Source organism: Equus przewalskii, chromosome 1, assembly GCF_037783145.1.
Source record: "Equus przewalskii isolate Varuska chromosome 1, EquPr2, whole genome shotgun sequence".
Lineage (NCBI taxonomy): Eukaryota > Metazoa > Chordata > Mammalia > Perissodactyla > Equidae > Equus > Equus przewalskii.
Genome location: NC_091831.1, coordinates 50,462,520 through 50,484,291, shown reverse-complemented (window position 1 = coordinate 50,484,291; position 21,772 = coordinate 50,462,520). Strand labels below are relative to the sequence as shown.

Below are 21,772 nucleotides of genomic sequence, written 5' to 3'. Positions count from 1 at the left end.
GAAAACAGAGGAAGTTTTTATTGAAATCTTTCTATTGGTCTTCCTTTTAGAGAACAGGCAGTTCAATCGCATTATTTGAAGACCTCGGTCGGCTTCACATAACAGGGTTCAAAGAGTACAGATGATTTGAATCTGCTTCTTGTGTTCATCATCTTTTCTCCACCCAGGCTTCTCACAACCTCACAACACCAAAACAAAACTTGGAGCAGGAAGGAAAAATGTCACAAAAAGTGGTGTGTGTAGAAAGGGGCACGCGGTGGGGGGGGGGGCGGTGGAGGAGGTGTGAGTGCTGGGAAAGAGGAGGGGGAAAGGGAAAGCTTTGGTGGGGAGGGCAAGAGGCACTCACTCAATGGATGGCAGGTGTATAGATTATTTATTTAGGTTATTTATGTGTCAGCATCAGCATTGTTTGGTTTTTTAGTTTACAAACAAAGTGAAGTTACTCCTCCTCTTCCTGGAATCTTTTGTTCCTTGTGCTCATAGGGCAGAAATTAGGAAATGGGCAAATAAAGACACTGAAATGAAATGTAGGTATGACGTTTCTAGACATCTTTCTCGATGTCCCAGGACACTCCTGTCTTCAAAGACTCCCTCTACCTATCCCATCAAGTACATCAGCATGTCTCTGATATGGTTTTACCCACTAAGAGGTGAATTAGAAAGTTTTACAAAGAAAGCAATGCCAGCAGGTCCAGAAGAAGCAATTACATTTCTCCACTCTGCACCTGAGTTTATTTGTTGCATAGACAGAGATCAATGGCAAGTTCCCAATGAAGTTACCATCTCAGGCTCCATCCCTCAGTGGAGAAATTCCCTTTGAATTGTTACTCAACCATAGTCCAAACCCCTAATGACCAGTGGAATAACAATAACTGCACTTATTATGCTCCTACTAGATGCCAGACACTTTACTGCGTTACAGTTCATATTCATTATCGATTCCAATTTTACAGAAGCAAAACATGGAACTCAGATATGTTAACTCAAAGAGCCAGGAGGAGGTAGAGCTTGGATTTGCACCAAGATCTGTCTAAGAACTTGAATATATATTCTTTTTAAACGAACTCCTGGGAAAAAACAAAAAACACTTGAAAGCAATTCATTTCGGGTTACTCTTGCAGATGGAGTATAGGAGTTTAATAATTATTCCGGCAGGGCTTTTTCTTTGTTTGTTTGATGTATCTTGAACCACATAGCCGTCTTGCCTGGACACATTTGTTAACTCTCAGGTCATCTCTAATATATTTTGATGGAAGTCACGATCTTAAACAGATGAGTCAGGGAGGGTTGAATCATGGGCCCAGAAAGGCACTTAAGGAGACTTAATCCAGCCTCACAGAGGTGGAAAAGCTTGCCCCCCAGAGAAGTGATGTAACTCCTGCTCTCATAGAGACGCAACTGGAACTGAACCCAGGTTTTCAAGTTTCAGCCAGGGCTCAGTTCTATTACATAACGCTGCCTGAAATGTGCTTGTCTTCTAAACCCTCCCACTTAGCAAAATTACCACTGTCAAGTATGAAAAACCTCTGAAGCCTAAGATACATCCAGAAATGAGTGAGCAGAGGGTTCCAGCAGTGTAAAGATATGGTGGGTACTAGGAGAAACCTCACTTCCCTTCCTTGACGCCAATACAGAATAGTCCTTTCCTCTTACTCGGAACATAACAGTCTCATACTTTGACCCCTTCCAAGCTGTCCTTGTTGACTGATCTGTTTTAATCAAGTATGGAGCCTTTTAATTTTGTCTGTGCTCTGGCTTTTTTATTACCTATGTGATGTGGGCGAAATACTTCTTTGGACCTCATTTTGCTCATCTATAAAGTGGAGAGAGTATCACTTCCATCAGAGGATTATGAGGATGTTAGGAAGTCACGCATGTAAAGCACATCACAGTCCTCAGTGAGGGCTAGTTCTCTTCTTAGCCTCCCTAGAGTATCTCAAGGGAAGATGTTAAAACACATTAGGACAGTCCTATTATTTTGCCACCAAATGTACTGGAGTCATTTGAGTTCTGATATTGCAAGGGATGGACATAGTAACCCTTTTTCTTGGGTAAAAACAGGCCCAGGGGTCTCTCTGGGTACCAGTGGCTTGGTCACGATTACATTTGTTTTCTTCACACTCTAGTGTTGCCAAGTTTTACTCGAATTATTTTATTGCTTCAGTTTCTGCCGCAAACTAATACCAAGCTCCCCTTGGAGATTTGTGGCTCTCATTTCCTTCCAGACACTGTGTAAGTATCTAACGTGTGTTCCACATAGACCTCTGCATCTCAAAGCAACTACTATATTTTCAGCCAAATAACTAAGAAATATTTCCAGAGAGTATTATTGCCAGTAGAGTGTTTTTGCTTTCCATTTTGGAACCCGTGAGACTTTCCTACCATCATTTCAATTAACTCTGGTATCGAGTATTTTCTGTGTGCCTCCCTGTCTTCTTTTTGTCCTGTGTGGCTGACTGATATATCGACAGGAAAGGCATAAGCACTACAATTTCCCCTTTCACCCTCAGCACTTGATAGCTACCCTGGCCTAAATTACATCTCCGGGAAGTGTTTCATCACCCTCCTCTCCCCAGCTGCCACACTTCATCATGTGGCACTTGCTGCCCTGCTTTGGATTTTTGAAACCAAGTCTTTGGCAACAGAGCCTATTCATCACATACATGGAGGAAAGGTACTGTTGTGATTTTCTTCTTTCTTGTACCTTTTCCCCCTTTTTAAATTAATAATCCAAGTCGCCTAGAATAGCCTTTATTTTCCTAGTGGCGCAGTTTTGACAAACGTACATTTGTAATTAAGTACTAACGTGTGTTCCACATAGACCTCTGCATCTCAAAGCAACTACTATATTTTCAGCCAAATAACTAATATTTCCAGAGAAGTTTGTACACGTAAGGTACGTTTGTAATATACATTCGTAATGTACATTTGTCCTTTTCTTCAGATTTAAGGGAAGCAATTATGTGTTTCCCCAGTGCTATGAAGTGGCTAAACCAGTGCTAGATGCTTAAAGATCACCAATTGCTAGATTATTCCTAACCTTATTACTAACCTCAAATTGGTTATATAAGTTTCAGTTCATACCAAGAAGTTTATTTTTAAAGCAGTGCTTCTCAAACTTTGATAGGCATACAAATGACCTGGGCATCTTTATAAAATGCAGATTCTGATTCAGGAGTTCTAGGGTGGGAACTGAGATTACATATTTCTCACAAGCTCCCCTGTGATGTTGATGCTGCTGGTCTGAGGACCACATTTTGAGTATGTGAGGCTCTAAGCTATAGTTGTTGCTATATTTTCTGCTTAAACTCATGCCTTAGAAGCCATAAGACTCCAGCCTTGTTTTGTTTGCTTGTTTCTTAAATCGTAATAGAAAGTCATATAATCTTAAACATGGAAGGCATGTAGACAGAGGCGTGCTGGTAAATCAACCAGCTCTCTGGGAAAAAAAGAATGCATTTATGTGCATACATAAGCTGATTATAAATTTTACTAACATAAAAAAATGTGTATAGCACACAATTTACAAATAATAATAAAATATACAAGACTCCTCATTGTAAATTCCATATAGTCAGTTGGGTTTCACAGAATGCCTGCTTGTTGGTTTTTGCTGAACTCTTCTCTCCATAGTTTACCTAAGGACAGTTGATGAAGGGATGTAGCTAACATATAAATGTTGGCTGATATTTTCCTTTATGTTAATGAGTAGGACAAAAGTGAAACAAAAAAGTCATATGTCAGAACTGTACTCATTCATCAAAGATATGAATGACTCCTTTGCTGAACCAGCTAATAGCTTAACTGTATGTTTCCTTAAATGAACTATTCACAATGTAACAGCTATACATATAACACACTTTTAAGTTTAATCTGCGTTAACATTTTTTAATCATTTTCTTAAGTCAAGACAATCAACAGAGCAATAAAGCAAGCCCTGATGTGTAGTGATTGCCATAAATACTCCCACCCTGCCAGTTTCAAGCTACCGTTGTGACTGAGAATAGAGATGGGAAGAAATGACATAGTAACACGCCATTATATAGTATTTCCACCGTACAGATAAAATTGGCATAATTAACCTCAAAAATATAGATAATAGTAAAATCAGAAAGTGATGAGTTTTGAGTATTTAGTACCTTTGTTTTTAGTATAATTTATTTAATCAAAACTTTATATAATTTAGTTTTAATACTGATACTATTTTAATAGGCTTGGAAAAATCTTGAAAATTGAACAACTAGTTCTCATGGGCTAATAGGGGCTGGTTCCAGCACACCACTAGATGTAGGTTTTCTGATCCAGCGATTCTCAACCTTGGCCCTGCATTAAAATACACTGGAGGGGCCGGCCCCGTGGCCAAGTGGTTAGGTTCATGCTCTCCGCTACAGGCGGCCCAGTGTTTCGTCAGTTTGAATCCTGGGCACGGACGTGGCACTGCTCATCAAGCCATGCTGAGGTGGCGTCCCACATGCCACAACTAGAAGGACCCACAACTAAGAATATACAACTGTGTACCGGGGGGCTTTGGGAAGAAAAAGGAGAAATTTAAAAAAAAATTAGTTAATTAATTAATTAAATACAAAATAAAAAAATACCCTGGAAAATCTATAACCTACAGTCTTAGTACATCCATGTTAGGGCTCAGGAATCTGAATTTAAAACATTTTTATTGTAGTGTATCTTATTTAAAGAACAATACACAAATCACAGGTATCTAACAATTTTCACGAACTGAATACACCCCCATAACCAGCACCTAAATGCAGACAGAGAACATCACGAACGCCCAGAAGCTCTTCTTAAGCCTCTATCCAGTTATTACCCAACCGAGGTAACCACTGCCTTGACTTCTAATATTATAGATTAGTTTTACCTGAGTTTGAACTTCTTTTTTCTTCAAGATTGGCACCTGTGCTAACGTCTGTTGCCAGTCTTTTTTTCCCCTTCTTCTTCTCCCCAAAGCCCCCCACTACATTGTTGTATATTCTAGTTGCAGGTCCTTCTAGCTGTGCTATGTGTTATGCGGCCTCAGCATGGCTTGATGAGCAGTGCTAGGTCTGCGCCCAGGATCTGAACCAGCAAAACCCTGGGCTGCCGAGATGGAGTGCACCAACTTAACCACTCGGCCACAGCACCGGCCCCTGAACTTTTATATAAATTGAAATCCCTTTTGTGTCTGGCTTCTTCTCCTCAATATTATGTTTGTAAGATTTATCCATGATGTATGTGGCAGTAGTTCATTACTGCTGTGTAATATTCCATTGTGTGAATAGACCTCAGTTTATTATTTATTTATCCATTCCACTGTTGACGCGTTGCTTCCAGTTGTTGGCTATTATGAATAGTGCTGCCGAGAACATTCTTATACAGACAGCAGTATTTCAAACAAATTCCCCCAGTGATTCTAATGAGCAGCCAATCTCTTGACTGCCTTCTCTACCATTCCCCCTCCTCTCTTTTATTTCTCATATACTATGACGAAGACTATTGATTCTTTTGTGTGAATGTACTTTTAGTACCATAACCCGTGAAGCTGTGTGCTTCCGTCCATTACAGTATGTTCTCCTGGCTCTTTTCAATATAGATTCACTAACTCCCCCTTTTATAAAGACATCTGGTCTTGTGCATTCTAAATAGGGATGAGATTTGGCGTCACATCAATAGCATGGAGGAATAATAGGCATGGTGGAGATGGAGCCAAGGCTAAATCTGGCAGCTGATCATTAAGGCTCCTGGAAAGAGGCTTCAAGGAATGAAATTGTTTCCCTTTGTGTGTATCAAACAAAAATCAACAGTGAACCCTTAGAATATTTCAGATTCCAATTTTTTTTCAATCTATTTATTTGAATTAGACCAGGAACTCTCTTCTGAAAGACAACTGAAATCTCTCAAAGTCTGATAACTTGGTCTGGAAAGATTAGAGAAGGAGATCTTCCCATTGGCTTATTTCTATACTTGGTCTTCTGCAGGTGGATCCGTGCTGCAGAATCACAGTCTGAGAGGCTGTGTAGTTTTTGCACTTGGGCCTATTGAGACATTAGTTCCTTTGCTATAAGTCAAGGGAGCTGAATGACCGGGAGCTCCAAGATGATATTGTTGATGAGTGGGATGACTGCTCAGAATTGAAAGAAAGGTTCCAGAAACAGCAAGCTGGGTTCCTAACATATGAAAGATACTTCAAATAAAGCTCTAAAGGTATGCAAAGAGAAGGTAAAGAGTAGATGTTAATTCCACATAAGGAAATATTCTTACACACGTAAAAATTCTATTCCTTGGTTTTCCTACTTTCCATCCTCACTTTTGTCTAAAATTTCTTTGTAATAACATGCATTCATTATAGAAAAGATAGAATATATAGATAAGAAAAAAAGAAAAATGAAATTGATTATAATCTTACCCCCTAAAAGATATTGGCATTAATATTTTAATACATTTCTATCCCCAATTTTTCTGTGTATATTTAGGTAGGTCATTTTTAAGGAATGGTGTTACTCTGTAAATTTTTTGTAATCTTTTTCATTTAAAGATTTATCATGAACATCTAACTATAACCATAAATGTACTCCCACAACACATTTTTCATGACCACACACACTCCCAGTAGATGGATATATAGACTTCTTTAGCCAATCCCCTGTGGTTGGATTTCTAAAATTGTTCCCAATATTTTGTTTCCACAAATAGGGATATAATGAATATTCCTTTAATGTAATCTTTTTGTATACCCTAATTATTTTTGCTAGGAATAGTCTTATACTGGGATGAAAGTTTTGGACATTTTGAAGTCTTTTGAATGCCGAGTGCACTCCAGAATAATGTTATCATTTCCCGTTCCCGCAAAGAATGCCTCATCCTGCTGTTTAAAAAATGTAAAATCTTTCATATAATAATTTCCACCTAGAGTTGGAAGGTACAGGAACATGTCCTGAAAATACTAGCTAGGATCTACACATTGCTGTCAGCCAGTAACCTTGAATAAAATAGGAGATTTTAAGGAGTCTGATTTTTGTCTGCCAGCACTTTTCCATTTATGGTCTAACTTTGCTAAGAAATTCACCGGGGGGGGGGGGGGGAAGCAGTTTTCTTCATTTTCCTGAATCAAAGCACAGCCTAATCCTAACTGACATATTATAGTCTCATAAATGATTAAATGCAATTGTTTGTCATCATATCGGAAAGTTTCACAGCAAGTGGTCTCCCTGGTGCTACTGAAGCTAGCCCAGTGACATCTTTAAAGAATGCTTTTAATGAACAACTTACGATAGAGTGCTATAGAGACTACTTCATGAGGATGGATTTTTAAGCACATTTAGTCTACAGACTTGATATTAGCTTTCTCAAACAAGCACTTACAACTTCGACATCTCTTTAAAGACTTGACCAATATTTTCGTTATGAATTCCTGACAAAGCTTGAGGTTCCAGCCTTTAGCTAAGGCTCACCCACATGAGGCCCTCCAAAATCAATGTGTCGGGTTTTTTGTTGCTTTATTTTTTTTTAACTTTAAAAAATCCATTGAGGTATAACATAGATAGAGAAATGTGTATAGATCACAAGTGGACAACTTGATGACCTTTTGCAAACTGAACACGCCTATGTAACCAGCACCTTAGATCAAGAACCAGACACTACCAGCACCTCACTTCTGGTCACCACCCCACTGCACCCTCAGTGTATTTGAAATGCTCCAAGTTTTACGTCCTGCGCAAGTCATTCGTTTACAGAATTTTGCTTTTCACTGAACCCTTACTTTCTGTGAGCTAGCTGCAATCAGCATTGATTGAGCTATCTCCCTTGTAACTGACAATGTGTAGAATCTGCCTTTCCAGGGAAAGATTATCACATTAAATTCATGCACTCACTGTGCTTCAATATTTATTTTGCAGGTACGCAAATACACACACAGCATGCATACGGACGAATTTGGAACTTCTTTCTTCTTGATGAATGTAAAGCTGAATTATACTATATTGACCCAAGCTTAAAATATCTTAACTACAGTTGATTACCACAGAATATTTCGTGTGCTATGTTTCCAAACAATTTCTTAAAATTGCTTGCTTCAGTTACTATAAGTATTCTCTTTGAACACTCAAAATTTAAAAGCCAGGAGTTTTTCATCTTCTGTTTGAAATATTATTTTATATATATGAAATATTATGCTATATATATGTGTCCTGGGTGTCCACAGCTCACTCTTTATATGGTTCAGTTTGTGTGTCTGATATTCAGCAAGTATCATTTAAATTACTATGGTTTTTTTAGTTGAGAGCTTGAGTCAGAAAAAAGCAGGTTTAACAGGCTTGCTAAGCTTTATAAATACATGGTTTTGAAAACAATTTATGCATCATCAAAAATCATTTATTATTGTTGGATTGTATCTGCGTACTCAGTAGAATTCACAATCAAGGATTATACTTATGTACTCATTACATTTTTTAAAAAGCTAAAATATTTTTCCCATTATAGAATACGTTTAAGAATATTATTCATCCTTAAAAAGTAATGAAGTACTAATACATGGTACAACATGGATGAAGTTGAAAACATTATGCTAAGCAGAAGACAGACAGACACAAAAGGCCACATATTGTATAAGTCCATTTATAAGAAATGTCCAGAATAGGCAAATCCATAGAAAGAGAAAGTAAATTAGTAGTTTCCAGAGCTGGAGGGTGGTCGGGGAGGATGGGGAATGACTGCTAATGGGCACAAGGTTTCTTTTTAGGATGATGAAAACGTTCTAGAACTAAATAGTGGGAATGATTGTACAACTTTGTGAATATAATAAAAACGCTTGAATTGTATACTTTAAAAGGGTGAGTTTCATGGCATGGGAATTTTATCTCAATTTACAAAAAAAACGTAATATATTTTCATTGTAGAAAATTTGGAAACTAAAGGAAAGTAGAAAAATGGCAACAAGTTATAGCCCCCTTATCCAGCAACAATCACTAGTAGCTGTTTAGTGTGCTTCCTGCCAGTTTATTTTCCATGTATTGTTCTTGCAGAAGGAAGAGGTGGATGTTGCTTCCCTTTCAATGACAGAGACGCAATTATTGAATTTAAAATATTCACGTATTAATACCCACCCATACCTGCCCCCCTCAAAAAAGGGGGGCGGTCCCAAGGAAGGTTCATTTAATTGGTGGAGGGGAATCATGGATGGAAATGCAAATAGGAGAAGCAGAGAGCAATGGCTAGCTCTGTAAGAGGGGATGAAGAAGCCCCTGAAGGGACAAGATCTGAGGCCCTGAGAGGCAGAAAGAGCTGAGCAGTTGCCATGAGAAGTGGAACTCTAGAGGGAAACATTCCAAAGAACCTTTTTAGGAGTTTTGCTGCAAGATGCCTGAAATATTATGTAAACCACACCTCTCTATTCTCAAATACCCATTTTATTTTCACAGCTTTCTAAAAGTCACATTTGTGTTTCTTTTAGATGTGTCACTGTGCTAACATGGTACTTAAAGTGAGAGAATGAGGAGGCCCAATTTTGTTCGAGTTACACATTTGTTTATTTTATGTAGTTTTTATTACTACATTTCAGATTTCTATCCTGCACTTTCCCCTTGATAGAGTAATATTAGCATTTCTCTATATTATTCCAAACTCAACCTAAACATAATTTTCAATAATGACAGTCTTAACGGATAAGACTTATTGAGTGTTCTCCTGATGGCGGGCATAGTGATTAAAATATTTTACCGTTATCTAATTTAATCTTCACAAGAATCCATTGAGGGAGTTAATTGTCCCCAGTTTACAGATAAGGAAATAAAGGTTTAGTGAGATTAAGTAATCTGCCCGAGATCACACAGCAAGTACCTTGATTAATTTTGCCCCCACTTGTCATGGATTTAAGTGGTTTTCATTTTTTTCTTATTCTTAATAAAGATGTGATAAATATATTTGCTTTTAAAACATTTTCCACTTATAAAGTTATTTCCTCAGATGGATATATCAGAAAGAATTTTAAAATTTCCAAGTGGTTGAGTTTGTTTGCTGCTGTCAACCTTTCCTTTTAATTTTTTCATTTATTTCTTTGTGGCTGGAGAATTTGGTTGCTAACACCTTATGCTTTGGGGGATTTTTGTCCTTATGGTCCATATATGGTCAACTTTTATAAATGTGCCGAGAACACTTGAAAAGAAAGTACTCTGTCTTATTATAGATTTTTTTTAAATGTAGAATATCTGTTCATTTAACCCCACGTTTTATGCTATTCGGGTCCTCCTTGTTTGCTTTTCATTTTTGCTCTCTTAATCTGACATTGATTCTGATTTTTCGTCTCATATGTGTCACTTATTTTCATTAATTTCTCCTTATACTCACAGAATTTTTCTTCATTTTTATTATATGCCTTTTGGTCTCTGAATGTTCACTATGGCTGTGATGCTTTTACTATGATTGCCCTTTTTTGCCTTCTAGATTATTTTTTACAGATATCTATACAATTTTGCAACCAAAATCAAAATAACTAGATAGGCTGGTCTTATATTTTCAGTTGATTTTAGTTTCCATAGTTCTTTAAAACTGAAATGCCCATTTTTGAGTTTTTAATTTGAATTATCTCTGTGTGTTTTGGCAAGTATCTTTGAGCAATTTAATTCCTTAAAGAAATCTGAGCTTTTGCCCCTTGAGTCTTTGATATCTAAAATAGCTTTATGTGACCTTCACATAAATATCAATTTGACCCCATTCAGAAATTTATTTTGTCCTTTTTCTTCAGGGCTCTGCATGTGTTTTTCTGTTGTCTTAAAATAGTATATTGGGGAAGTTATGATCATCCATATTATTATTTCTTTGTAGAAAGAAATGTTTTTGGCCATTAGTTTTAAGAGATGTTTTGCTAAGATACTTAAAGGATTATTATGCAATTATTTTTTGCATTGGCAGCAGTTTACTGAAAAATACATTGATGTGGAGTCTTCTTTTCTTTTTCTCCTCCTTCTTTTCCCCACCTCCTCCTCCTTTTTGTCTTGGGGAATTTTTGTTCTAGTCAATCACACTTTACTCCCTTGGTTCAAGAACCCAGTCTCCATGGGATTGCTTTTCATCAGCCGCTTTGTCAATTATCTTCCGTTATGTCATTTTCAGATGGCCTTCCTTCTATATTTAAAGAGAGTTTCTTATGTTTGGCCTGTACGTCACTAATCCATTTTACTGCATTTTTGAGGTCACTGTTTACTGCTGCCCGTATGGTTTTTAATTTGTTTACTTTGTATTTCATTTATATATAGCCTTTAATTATCTTGTCCTAGTACCTACTTATTACCTCATCTGCTGTTAGTTTATATACCTGAATTATCTTCTTGTACATAATCAAGTACATGGATCAGATATTTTTAAAAAAAATTTTTCTTCTGCTGTTTCTTATAGCATATCTAGTTCAGTAGAAGACTTTTCCTCTATGTCTTTAGGTAATTGCTTGTCCTTTTCAGTAGTTTTTAATAGACCATATGTTGATTGGTCTCTGTTTACTAAATTCATTTAAAAAAGGGATTCATGGGGCCTGCCCGGTGGCATGTGGTTAAGTTTGCATGCTCTGCTTCGACAGCCTGGGGTTCACCAGTTCAGATCCCAGGCGGGGACCTGTGCACCACTTACCAAGCCATGCTATGGCAGGTGTCCCACATATAAAATGCAGGAAGATGGGCCCAAATGTTAGCTCAGGGCCAATCATCCCCAGCAAAAAGAAAGATTAGTGGCAAGTGTTAGCTCAAGGCTGATCTTCCTCAAAAGGAAAAAATAAAAAAAGGATTCATGCTGGCCAAGGATTGAAGTATATTCCAAATGCTCAGATAAGCTTAGGCTCTGTCAGAGAGCAAGGTGGGGCTCCACAGTGACCCAGGAACCCACCCAGTTCCAGAGGGGACAAGCAAAGCTACTCAATATAATATGAGTTGAGAGAACTTCAGAGGGTGAGATAGGACAATGGTGAGGAAAGCCAACGTTGAAAATATACGAATGTTCAGGTCTTAGGGATTGTATCCTCTCACCCCACTCCCTCTTGCATTAACCTCACAAAATCAATCACTTCTGTTGCAGTGTCAAAACTGAAACCATACGGCTGAGCAGACTGGAGGAAGCAAAACCAAGGCAAAAAGAGTTTTTTCCATGCTCAGTGGCTATCTACCTGGTCTGTCCTCAGCAAGGGGCAATCACTGGAACTACTCCTTGCTGATGGCAGCATGCCGGTTTCCTAAGGGCTTTCCAGTGGCTCTACAACCTACTCTTTCCACCCAATTCCAAGTCACTCCAGCTCTCATTACTCCAGATCACAGGCATCTGTGGTGAAGAGCTTCCTGCTTTCCTCCCAGGCCATCTCTTTTCCCTGTGGAAACGGTCAGTCTGCTGGTCTTTGCTGACTTTTTCATTTGACTCCAGGGAGGTGAATTTGGCAGAGATCCTTCCAATTTCTGATATACTGTTAATCCCTGTCCTTAGCTTCTGGGACTGGTGTGGAGTCCACTGTCTGTATAGAGCAAGGTTTTTAGTGAGACTTGGTCAGAGGGAAATCCAAGGCATTGGTTCTTCCATCGCTGTCTTGCCTTGAAGTCCAGCTAATCGCCTTTTGTGACGTGCCTCTTTCAGGCATAGATTGAACTCCTTTATTCAAGACTCACTTTCCTATCAATGATAAAGTGTTCTCCATATGTAGTGGGTCCATGTACCTCCCTTTCCCTCTTCTTTGCCAGCCGAGTAGTGACTCCCCAAACAGGGTTGGGAATCTCTTGAATTAGGATGTTAAAAGTCTAGATGTGGATTAGAACTTTATGAGACTCTTATATGCAAATATTATTAAGATTCATAAATTGGCTATAGGCACTAGATCACAAATGAGAATGAAAGAGCACATTCCTTTATATTTTGAAATCAAATCTGGCCCTAAGCCACTCCTGCCTGCCTATACTGGGGCTCTTCCTTGGCCCCCGCCTTCCCATTTGGTGGAGGGGCCTGGTCCTTGGTCTCTGATGGTTCCCATGGTTACTGATGCTGTTCCTGCTGGGGAGCCATAGCTGGTGCAATGCCATCTGTCAGATACTGCTCTCATGATGGGCTACACAGATGTCCCTCAAGGTGTTCCTCTCGCCGACTGCAGGCTTAGCCACATGCTGCTGCTTTCGAGGCCACAGGCTTAATGATCAGTCACCAGAGATAGCCGAGTGCACGTTCTCTGCCAGCCCCAGGTGGAACGTTTCCTAAGGAAGGTGGAGTAGCTGTACTTTTATATTCAATTGAACAAATGTTTATTGAAAACCACATCTGGGCAAGGGACTGTGAAAGGATTTAAGGAGATAAAGATGAATAACATCTCTGTTATCAAAAATGTATAATCTTGGTCGGGTGGAAGCAAGATGCATATAAGCATAATTGTCAATATTACACATCAGAATTTGATAAATACCTAGAAGATAGTATAAAGGAAGAATGATTTAAGTGCATCTTCTTACAGAATGAACTTGAGTCTGTCTACTTTGCTCCATCTCTGCCAGTTCCACCCTGGTCTAAACCACTCTTCTGTCTCTCCTGGAGAACATAGGGGCTTCCTAGCTGGGCCTCCTGCCATAGCTCACATTCCCCACCGCATGTTCTCCATGTAGCATCCTCGGTGATGTCAGTGATACTTTTAAAAAGCAAATCAGGACCTGTTACTCCTCTGCCTAAAACACTTCACGGGCTTCTCACTGTGTTGAGAATCAAATCCAAACTCCTGACTGTGGCCTAACAGGCCGTGTGTGATCCGGCCCTGCTGCCCTTCTAACCTCCCTTCTCACCCCTCTCACTCTAGCTTTTCTTGCCTGCTTCCTTTCCCATCTCGTGACTGGGCCCTTCTCATTCTTCAGAGAGCTGGAAAATGGGGCCTCCTCAGAGAGGCCTCCCTGCCTTTCTCGCAGGCCTCCCACCCATTGTTTTCTCTCATTGTTCTCTTCAAGGAACTTATCAAATGTACAATTATGTCTACCTGTGTAGTTGTCTCTCTCCACCCGACTATGAGGCCCATGATAGCGAGAACCACACCTGGCTTGTTTACTCCTGTATACCTATAGGCCTGGCCCGCACTCAGTGCTCAGCCTATATTTCTTTAGCTAATTCAGACAGCCTGAGTCCTAAAGGTGGAGAACAATTTCAGCGGGTGGATCAGAGGTGTGAGGGCATTTGAGCAGAAGTAATGGCAAAAGCAAAGTCACCAAAGGAGAGATTCTGTGGCATATTTGTAGACGAAAGTAGACCAGTGTGTCTGGAACATAGTACACAGTTTACTTATGATGGTTTTGAAATCTACCCTGAAATTTTTATGCATCTTTTAAGCTGTTTTTGATCTGTTCTTCATTTTTCAGTTGGGACAGTGTTTATTAAGGGCAGTAGATTGATGGAAGAGAAAGTTTGTTTCTAATCCTGGCTCACCTTCCCCGTTGACATTGAGTTTTTAAAAACTGCAGAGCATGATCTTGTGTAGGTTTCCATTATCACAGGGCTCTGGGGAGGATAATGAGTGGATGTTTAAAAAAGTGGCTCTGTATTATTTGTATTCCTGGACCTCTATGCAGTGTCCCTTCTGTTATTTAATCTCTCTCTTTTCTGTTTTAATCAAAACTTGCAATTGAGAAAATACTATTGGTTTGAATGATGAAAGGCAATTTTGTCCTGGAGATGTATTTCTGTGAAGTTTTTATTTGAGGAAGCCCAGCCCAGCCTGGCTGTCTCTTTCCCAGCTCTGGACCCATTCTCCGTTCCAGCTGAGATGTTTATATTCTGCAGAAAGCAGCTCCTGCCTGCCTAGGCCTGGTGATTAAGAGCTCAGGATAATGAAATCTGCACAGTTGAAACTTGGCTGTTGGCTATAGTTATTATGCAACTCTTAACATTTCCCTTTTGTTTCTGTCAATAATATAAAATTCTCAGTGTTTCTTTCAGAGCTAACTCTTCAAATACACTAAAATTCATTCCACTAATATTTTTTATGGGCCAAGTTAAATTTTTTCTTAAAGTTCAGATTATATGCTCTTCTAAAGGACAAGAATATTTAGTGGTTGTGCAATAGCATTGTTCAAACTGTCTATGAACAGCTGAATGGAGCTAAAAGTACAAAGGCCCCTCTATGGACCTTAGGTTTTTGTCTTTAAGCAGACTGATGATCATGCCTTGATTGAAATAGCAAATAAAACAAGAGACACAGCAAAAGTGATGGTAAAAGGCAGCATATTCCAATGGTGGGATGGTTCAGAGCAGTTAGGAGACGCCTAATGGAGTGTGTCAGACAAATGATAAGCCTTTCCCTGCCCACTCTCCTAATATCTGATTTTCTAATGTTGGAAGACCCTTAGACCCTCACCTGAAGTCAAATAGTGGCCTTATGCGAAAGTGCACCTGTTGGAGCAAGCAGGCATATCTTGAGTTTCATCAACCACAGTGCCCCTGAATTATTGAATTATGGGGACGGGACTCTAATGGTCATCTAGTCATCGTGTGATTGAGAGAGCGCCTGTGCCTGACGCTTCCTGAGAGCCTGTTTCTTAAGAAGAGGGTCAGGACACCATGAAGGCCATCATTTCAAGGACTGAGGTGGGGACAGGGTACCAACACAGGAAGGGAAATGATTTGAACAGAAGACCAGGGCAGCTAAGGTCACATTGGTTATGTCACTGTTTTGCCCATAGTTGATCCTAGGAGAGAGTTGCAATAAATTGGGGGACGTATGGACCACAATGAGTAGTCGGAGGAAGATTTACAGAAGAGGGGCACTGTATTCCCATATATTCCAAGCACTTCAGCACATAGTAGTACCCCAGAAACACTTGATGACTCATTACGTGCACAAGATGGGCACTTTGAAGGTATAGAGAATTTGAGGATTGTGATTGGTTGGCCCAACCCAAAAGAATATGGTGGAGGTGATGCGAGGTGAGCTCCAGAGTCAAGTTCACAAACCACCGTTCCATAAATTGCTAATGTAGGGAAAAAATGAGTGTGTTTGTATTTGTGTTTGTGATTGCTTCTCCCAGACCCATTTATTGTACAGAGGAGAAAGGAAGTTAGTCTGTGGGTAGAAGGGGAAGTTAAGAAAACTTTTTAGAGGAAGTAATATCTGAATAAGGTTTTAAGGAATGAACAGAATTTGCCAGGCAGACAAGGAGTGAAGGGGGCTTGGCAGAGGGAATGGTATGCATAAGGCATTGAGGTAGCAAACAACATTTAGAATTTAGGAAGCCATTTTGTGGAGCAAAAGCATGCTGCGTTAGTTTCCTATTGCTGCTGTAACAAATTACCAAAAATTTAGTGGCTTAAAACAAGACAAATTCATTGTAGTTCTGGAGGTCAAGAGTCAGAAATGGGTCTCCTTGGGCTAAAATCAAAGTGTTGGCAGGCTGCATTCCTTCTGGAGACTCTAGGGGAAAATCTGTTTCCTTACTTTGTCCAGCTGCTAGAAGTCACTTGCATTGCTTGACTTGTGGCCCTTTTCCCTCATCTTCAAATCCAGCAGCGTAGCATCTTCATATTTCTCTCTGACTCTGAACTTGTGCCTCCTTCTTCCACGTTTAAAGGACCCTCATGATCACAGATAATCAGGATAGTCTTATAGTAAGGTCAGCTGATTAGCAACCTTAATTCCATCTGCTATCCTTTTTCTCCCCTTGCCATGTAACAAAACAAATTCACAGGTCCCAGAGTTTAGGACATGGACATCTTTGAGGGACCATTATTCTGCCTACCACATATGCAGTATAAGACGTTGAGAGTGATGGTGAAGAGAAAGGTTGGCATGATCCATCAACCCCAGGTGGAGAAGATCATCCACCCAAAAGGAGCCTATAATCTGATATTAAAAAAAAATAGAGGAGTCAAGTTCTGGAGATTTTCCTAAGGTATAATGGGTGTGTTTCAGTTAACTATTGTTGCATAACAAACCACCCCAAAACTTGGTGGCTTAAAACAATGATTTATTATTTCTCATGATTCTGTAGATTGGCTAGGTGATTCCTCACATGGTTTCACCTGGGCTCACTCATCATGTTACATTCAGCTGGAGGGTTGGCTGGGCTAGAAAATACAAGATGGCCTCATGTATGTGGCATTTGGTGAGACCATCGGCAGGGCTGCCTCCGTTATTCTCACTGAATTCTCCTTTTCTGCTAAGCTAGGCCAGCTTTCTTAAATGATGGCCTCAGGACAACATTCCAACAGCATGAAAGTGGAGCTGCAGGGCCTCTGAATGCCTTGACTCTGGAACTCACCCTGCATCCCCTCCATCACATGCTTTTGGGTTGGGCCAAGCAATCATTATCCTCAAATTCAAGAAGAAGGGAAGTAGATGCCTTTTCCTGATGGGAGTTGCTGCAGTGGCCATATTTCATCTAGCACAGGCTGGAAAGGTAGGAGTTTTTGCTCTGAGAGTAGGATTTTGAAATTTGAGATTTCAGAGATAAAATGATTCTGGATGACAACAATATCCAGCACCTGGCCAAAAGTTGTGACCAGCTCAAGCAGGGTGTGGAGAAGATCACTGGCATTGAAGAAGTGAAGAAACTGTGAGGCTAGGGTGTGGGATGCAACATTCTTTGGACACAACAAGAAGGCTGGGGGTTGGTGGTGGTGAATGCAGAGGAGTGACCTAAAGTCGGGTAGATGACAGTAATAATGGTGGAGGCAGATACGGGGTAATCAAGGCGGATGGACTAATTTGGTAGCCAGAAGATGATGGCCACAGTATTCTAAGTCAGCCTTGTGGATGGTGGTCGCTGGCACCCAGAGTGGCATCCACCCTGCACCACTTCACCAAATCCTTCACTTCCCAACCTCCACGTTGTCTTGTTCACTGGCCAATTTTTAGATAAACTTACCGCTTCTGACTTCCAGAGTGTGCAGGTAGATTCTTCAGGTAGCATTTTAACTATCAGGATCCGTGTCCTGATGATTCACTGAAAGTATGAAATGAAGTTCAAGTCGGTTTCGAGTAAGATTACAAAGCTGCCAAAATAACAGGTTACCGGTGTCAGTTCCTTCTGGCTTTCGATTTTCCTTTGATACCTTCCTTGTCTCCTCAGATAGGTATCAAAGGCAAAAGGGTATCCGCATAGATCAGTAAGATTTATGGTGGTGAAATTTATTAACAGAGTTAATTGAAAAATATTTATTACTCTCATTCTGCGTAAATAAAAATCATAAACCAGGTAGTCATTATCCAGATGGTCCTAAGAGCTCATTCAACCATAAGAGTGCTGGATATGAATAAATTAGAGCCCATAGCAAGAAGGATAAAATTGCATATTTTTATAATTACTACCATAATTTAATGTTTATTTGTTTATGTGTAACAGATGAACAATTGGTCTGCAGCAGTACAAGTGTAGCATGACTTTACATCCTTGGCTATGACTTCATACTCTTAAAATGCTTTTTAGATTACCACAAAATAGATTTCTACCCCAAAGGAAAAATTTTCAGTATTTTGGAAATCCAGCAAACTCTTCCTGGAAATTCCATGTCTAAAGTGGGTGATCTGGGATGTGCGTATTTAATTCGGCTCTGTCTCTTATTTCCCTTACATGTTGTCCCCTTTGCACAAGGTTCAGCACCTCTGGCAGTCACTTCAGCTTTGAGCAGATTACTAGAGATTAGAGGACCCACGGATGTTATTCTCACCTTTGACACAGAAATTCTTTTTAGGACTGTACGTGAGATGCGTCTATAAATAAGTAATGATATTTTTTATAATCATACCCTTAGTATAAAACTACGAGGGCTTTTGTCCCCCTCACAGTCATCTTCTGTAAAAGCTACACAGCTATTTCACCAATGCTGCCATGAGTCAAACTATTTGGGGGGTTCCTCTTTGGGGGGCTGCTATCAGAGCTAGTTTACAAGCCAACAAGAAAGCCAAATCTATACTTTTTATGTTGTATCTCAATTTTGACTAAATCCAAATATTCCTCCAAATTTTAGAGATTGGCTTTCTCTGATTTTTATCTATCTAAAGAAAATAAAATAAAATTCACTCTCCAAAGAGTAAGGTTTTCCACACTTAGAACATTCAGAATAATATACCTCAGGTGACAGAGTTGTGAGGCTCCAAATGGAGCCTGTTTTTCTAACACAGGCTACCTCATGGTCATATCACCAGAAACTTTCAAAGACTGTTAAGAAGAATTATCGTTTTTATCCTAGAATGTAGAAATGCCCCGTAAAAATATTTTTAACCTACCTTTCCAACTTTAGTTAACTATGACCTCCTCTCCTCCCCCCTCCCCACCCACAACTTGTTTTGCCTTCTTTGCATAACGTCAGCCAGGCTCAATCTTGTGTTTATGTTCTTCATTTTTCAATGAATTACTCGTTAATTGCTCTACTAAAATTTAGCCTTTTTATAGATCTTTGTGATTATTAGGTTTATGATTTTGCATCTAATTCTGGTCTTCCACCTGACTCAATTTTGTTGTCATCTAAAGGTGTTTATCTTCAGCATGATGATTATAATTTTGAAGCCAGCAGTGTGTCAGGTACTGCACTGGGGACAGACAACATCAGTCCACCCAGTCCTCGAGACAGCCTTAGGAGATGGGTACTAGCGTTCCCACTTAACGCCTCAGGAAGTGCGGATAACTTGCTAAAAGTCAGAAGACTGACTGAAAAGTGGAGAGATCATGAGTCAAACTCACATCTATCTTAAGGCAGGGTTTCTCAACCTCACACTGTGACATTTGGGGATGGATAATTCTTTGTTGTGGGGGCTGTCCTGTGCATAGTAGGATATTTAGCAGTATCTGTGGCCTCTGCCAACTAGAAGCCAATAGCACTCCCCCTACCCCATTGTGACAACCAAAAATGTCTCCAGACATTGCCAAATATACTCTGGCTGGTATTTAAGAACCACTGATCCAATGCCAAAGTCAGGCTTGAGCCACATTATACCATCAAATAAGGAAGTGATAAAACCATAGAATTTTAAGGCTCACTTTTAAAGAGATTGATTTTAGGAGTCACCACCCTGGCTCATCATCAAAATTGGAGATTTTTGAAGACTCTATTTCCCCACCCAAGACCTTCGGCATCAGCATTTGCCAGGTGAGGGACAGCTACCCATTTGTTTTAAACCTCTCCACGGTGTGTGAACCACAGATGCCATCCTCACCCCACTACACGTCTGTTCCTTGAATCACTCCACTCCATTCCTGCCAAATAGCTCTCCAGCCTTGGGTTTAACACCTTCCTGTGATGGTGTCACAGGAGACAAGTCCATGGTCAGCTGGTCCTAACGGAAAAGGCGTTCTTAGCATTCTTCCTTCCATCTCTCCCTTTATGCCCTTAATCTCATATTATCTGAATTATCATTTTTCTCAAATCAGTTGAATTAAACAGACACTTACTGAGTCCCAATTAGGTATTAGGCCTCTCCCCCCCCGCTCCCCCCCCCCCCCCCCCCGCCCTGAGCAGTTTTTTTTTTTTTTACCATGGCCATTAAGACCATTATTGACTCTCTTTAAAAAGATGACCATCTAAGCAGTTTTCTCAGGTTAACAATAGACTTCCTCAAAGGGCAGTTACAATACATTGAAACCTTAAAATCTTACATGGTTTGTCACCCATCCAGCTGCTACCAGGAAGCAGCCTGCTCCGAAGCTGGTGGAGGTTCCTGTCCTAGGGAAGCAGAGCTCTCCCTCTTCCTCTAGACCCCTCACTCAGCACCCCTCTTTTTGATGGTTCCGGAAGATTCTAAAGTAGCTCCCCATCCTGGTAAAATCATTCTTTACCATGTGTTTTGGATTTCTTGATGAAAGCACAGAGAAGAAGAGAATTTTTTTTTAAATCTTGCTTTATGGTGCTCCTCTTGAGAATGTCATTTTTTATGAATGTGATAATTATAAATGAATGAATGAATAAATAGAAATCTAAGTTAATTCTATTAACATATCAAAATTCAGACTTATAGTTTACTCTTCTTTAAAATCAGGTAGTCCTTTCTGTTTGCGCTTTCATTCTCGTCTAAGTCACCATGATACTTTAGAACTTGTAGAAAACTGCTTCTCAGTGAAAGATATTGGATCATTGAAAGATTGTGATGGTGTGGACACTAGTATTGCTGAGGCAGCTTATGCCCCAGTGTCTAAGGTTAAACCTGCAGGTGACCAGTCTCTTTGACGTGTCAACATGTGTAGCTAGTGAGCTATAAATGTGTGCCAGCAGTCCTGGCTCGCCTGGATGGATCTCCAGTAGGCAGGTTGTGTTTAGAGAAAACCAAGGAGAAAATAACATGTTAACCGGAATAAACCGTTTGGGGTCAAAATAACAATCCGGTGTTTTTGTACTTGTGTGAGATATAAAAAGAAAGCTTGAGTTTCGCTTGGGCTTAGTACGAACTTGCAAACTTGTTGCTTCTGCTTGGGCACCTCCAAAGAAGTGCCTGGACAAAGGGAACACCGGCTGAACCCCTCACATCTTTGATTGCTCTGGAAAGCCAGGGGTCTTTAACGAGTATCCATTCACTTCCAGAGTTTTATAAATGGACACTGACATGGACTACGAAAGACCCAACGTTGAAACCATCAAGTGTGTGGTCGTGGGAGACAATGCCGTGGGGAAGACACGCTTGATCTGTGCCAGAGCATGTAACACGACGTTAACACAGTATCAGCTGCTGGCCACCCATGTACCAACCGTGTGGGCGATTGACCAGTACCGGGTCTGCCAGGAGGTAAGATATGCGGAGTTTTTTTAGAATCTTAAGGGCATGTCACTGCTATTGCCACTCTGAGTTTTAAAAGTGGGGGAG

At 40.0% G+C, this 21,772-nt stretch overlaps 1 protein-coding gene across 50 annotated transcripts in view; it reads left to right on the top strand.

The window, feature by feature from the left end:
- Nucleotides 1–21,772, top strand: part of RHOBTB1 (Rho related BTB domain containing 1) — a 117,839-nt gene that overhangs the window by 58,880 nt on the left and 37,187 nt on the right. For 28 of the 50 annotated variants that reach the window (XM_070563132.1, XM_070563248.1, XM_070563176.1 and 25 more), the window contains one exon: nucleotides 21,493–21,694. In XM_070563132.1, the coding sequence (XP_070419233.1) occupies nucleotides 21,503–21,694 (192 nt within the window). In that variant the 5' untranslated portion in view covers nucleotides 21,493–21,502. Of the gene's footprint in view, nucleotides 1–50; nucleotides 234–2,510; nucleotides 2,675–5,972; nucleotides 6,199–21,492; nucleotides 21,695–21,772 lie in introns of all 50 variants that reach the window. The other 22 variants (XM_070563023.1, XM_070562998.1, XM_070563229.1 and 19 more) reach the window with 4 other exon arrangements.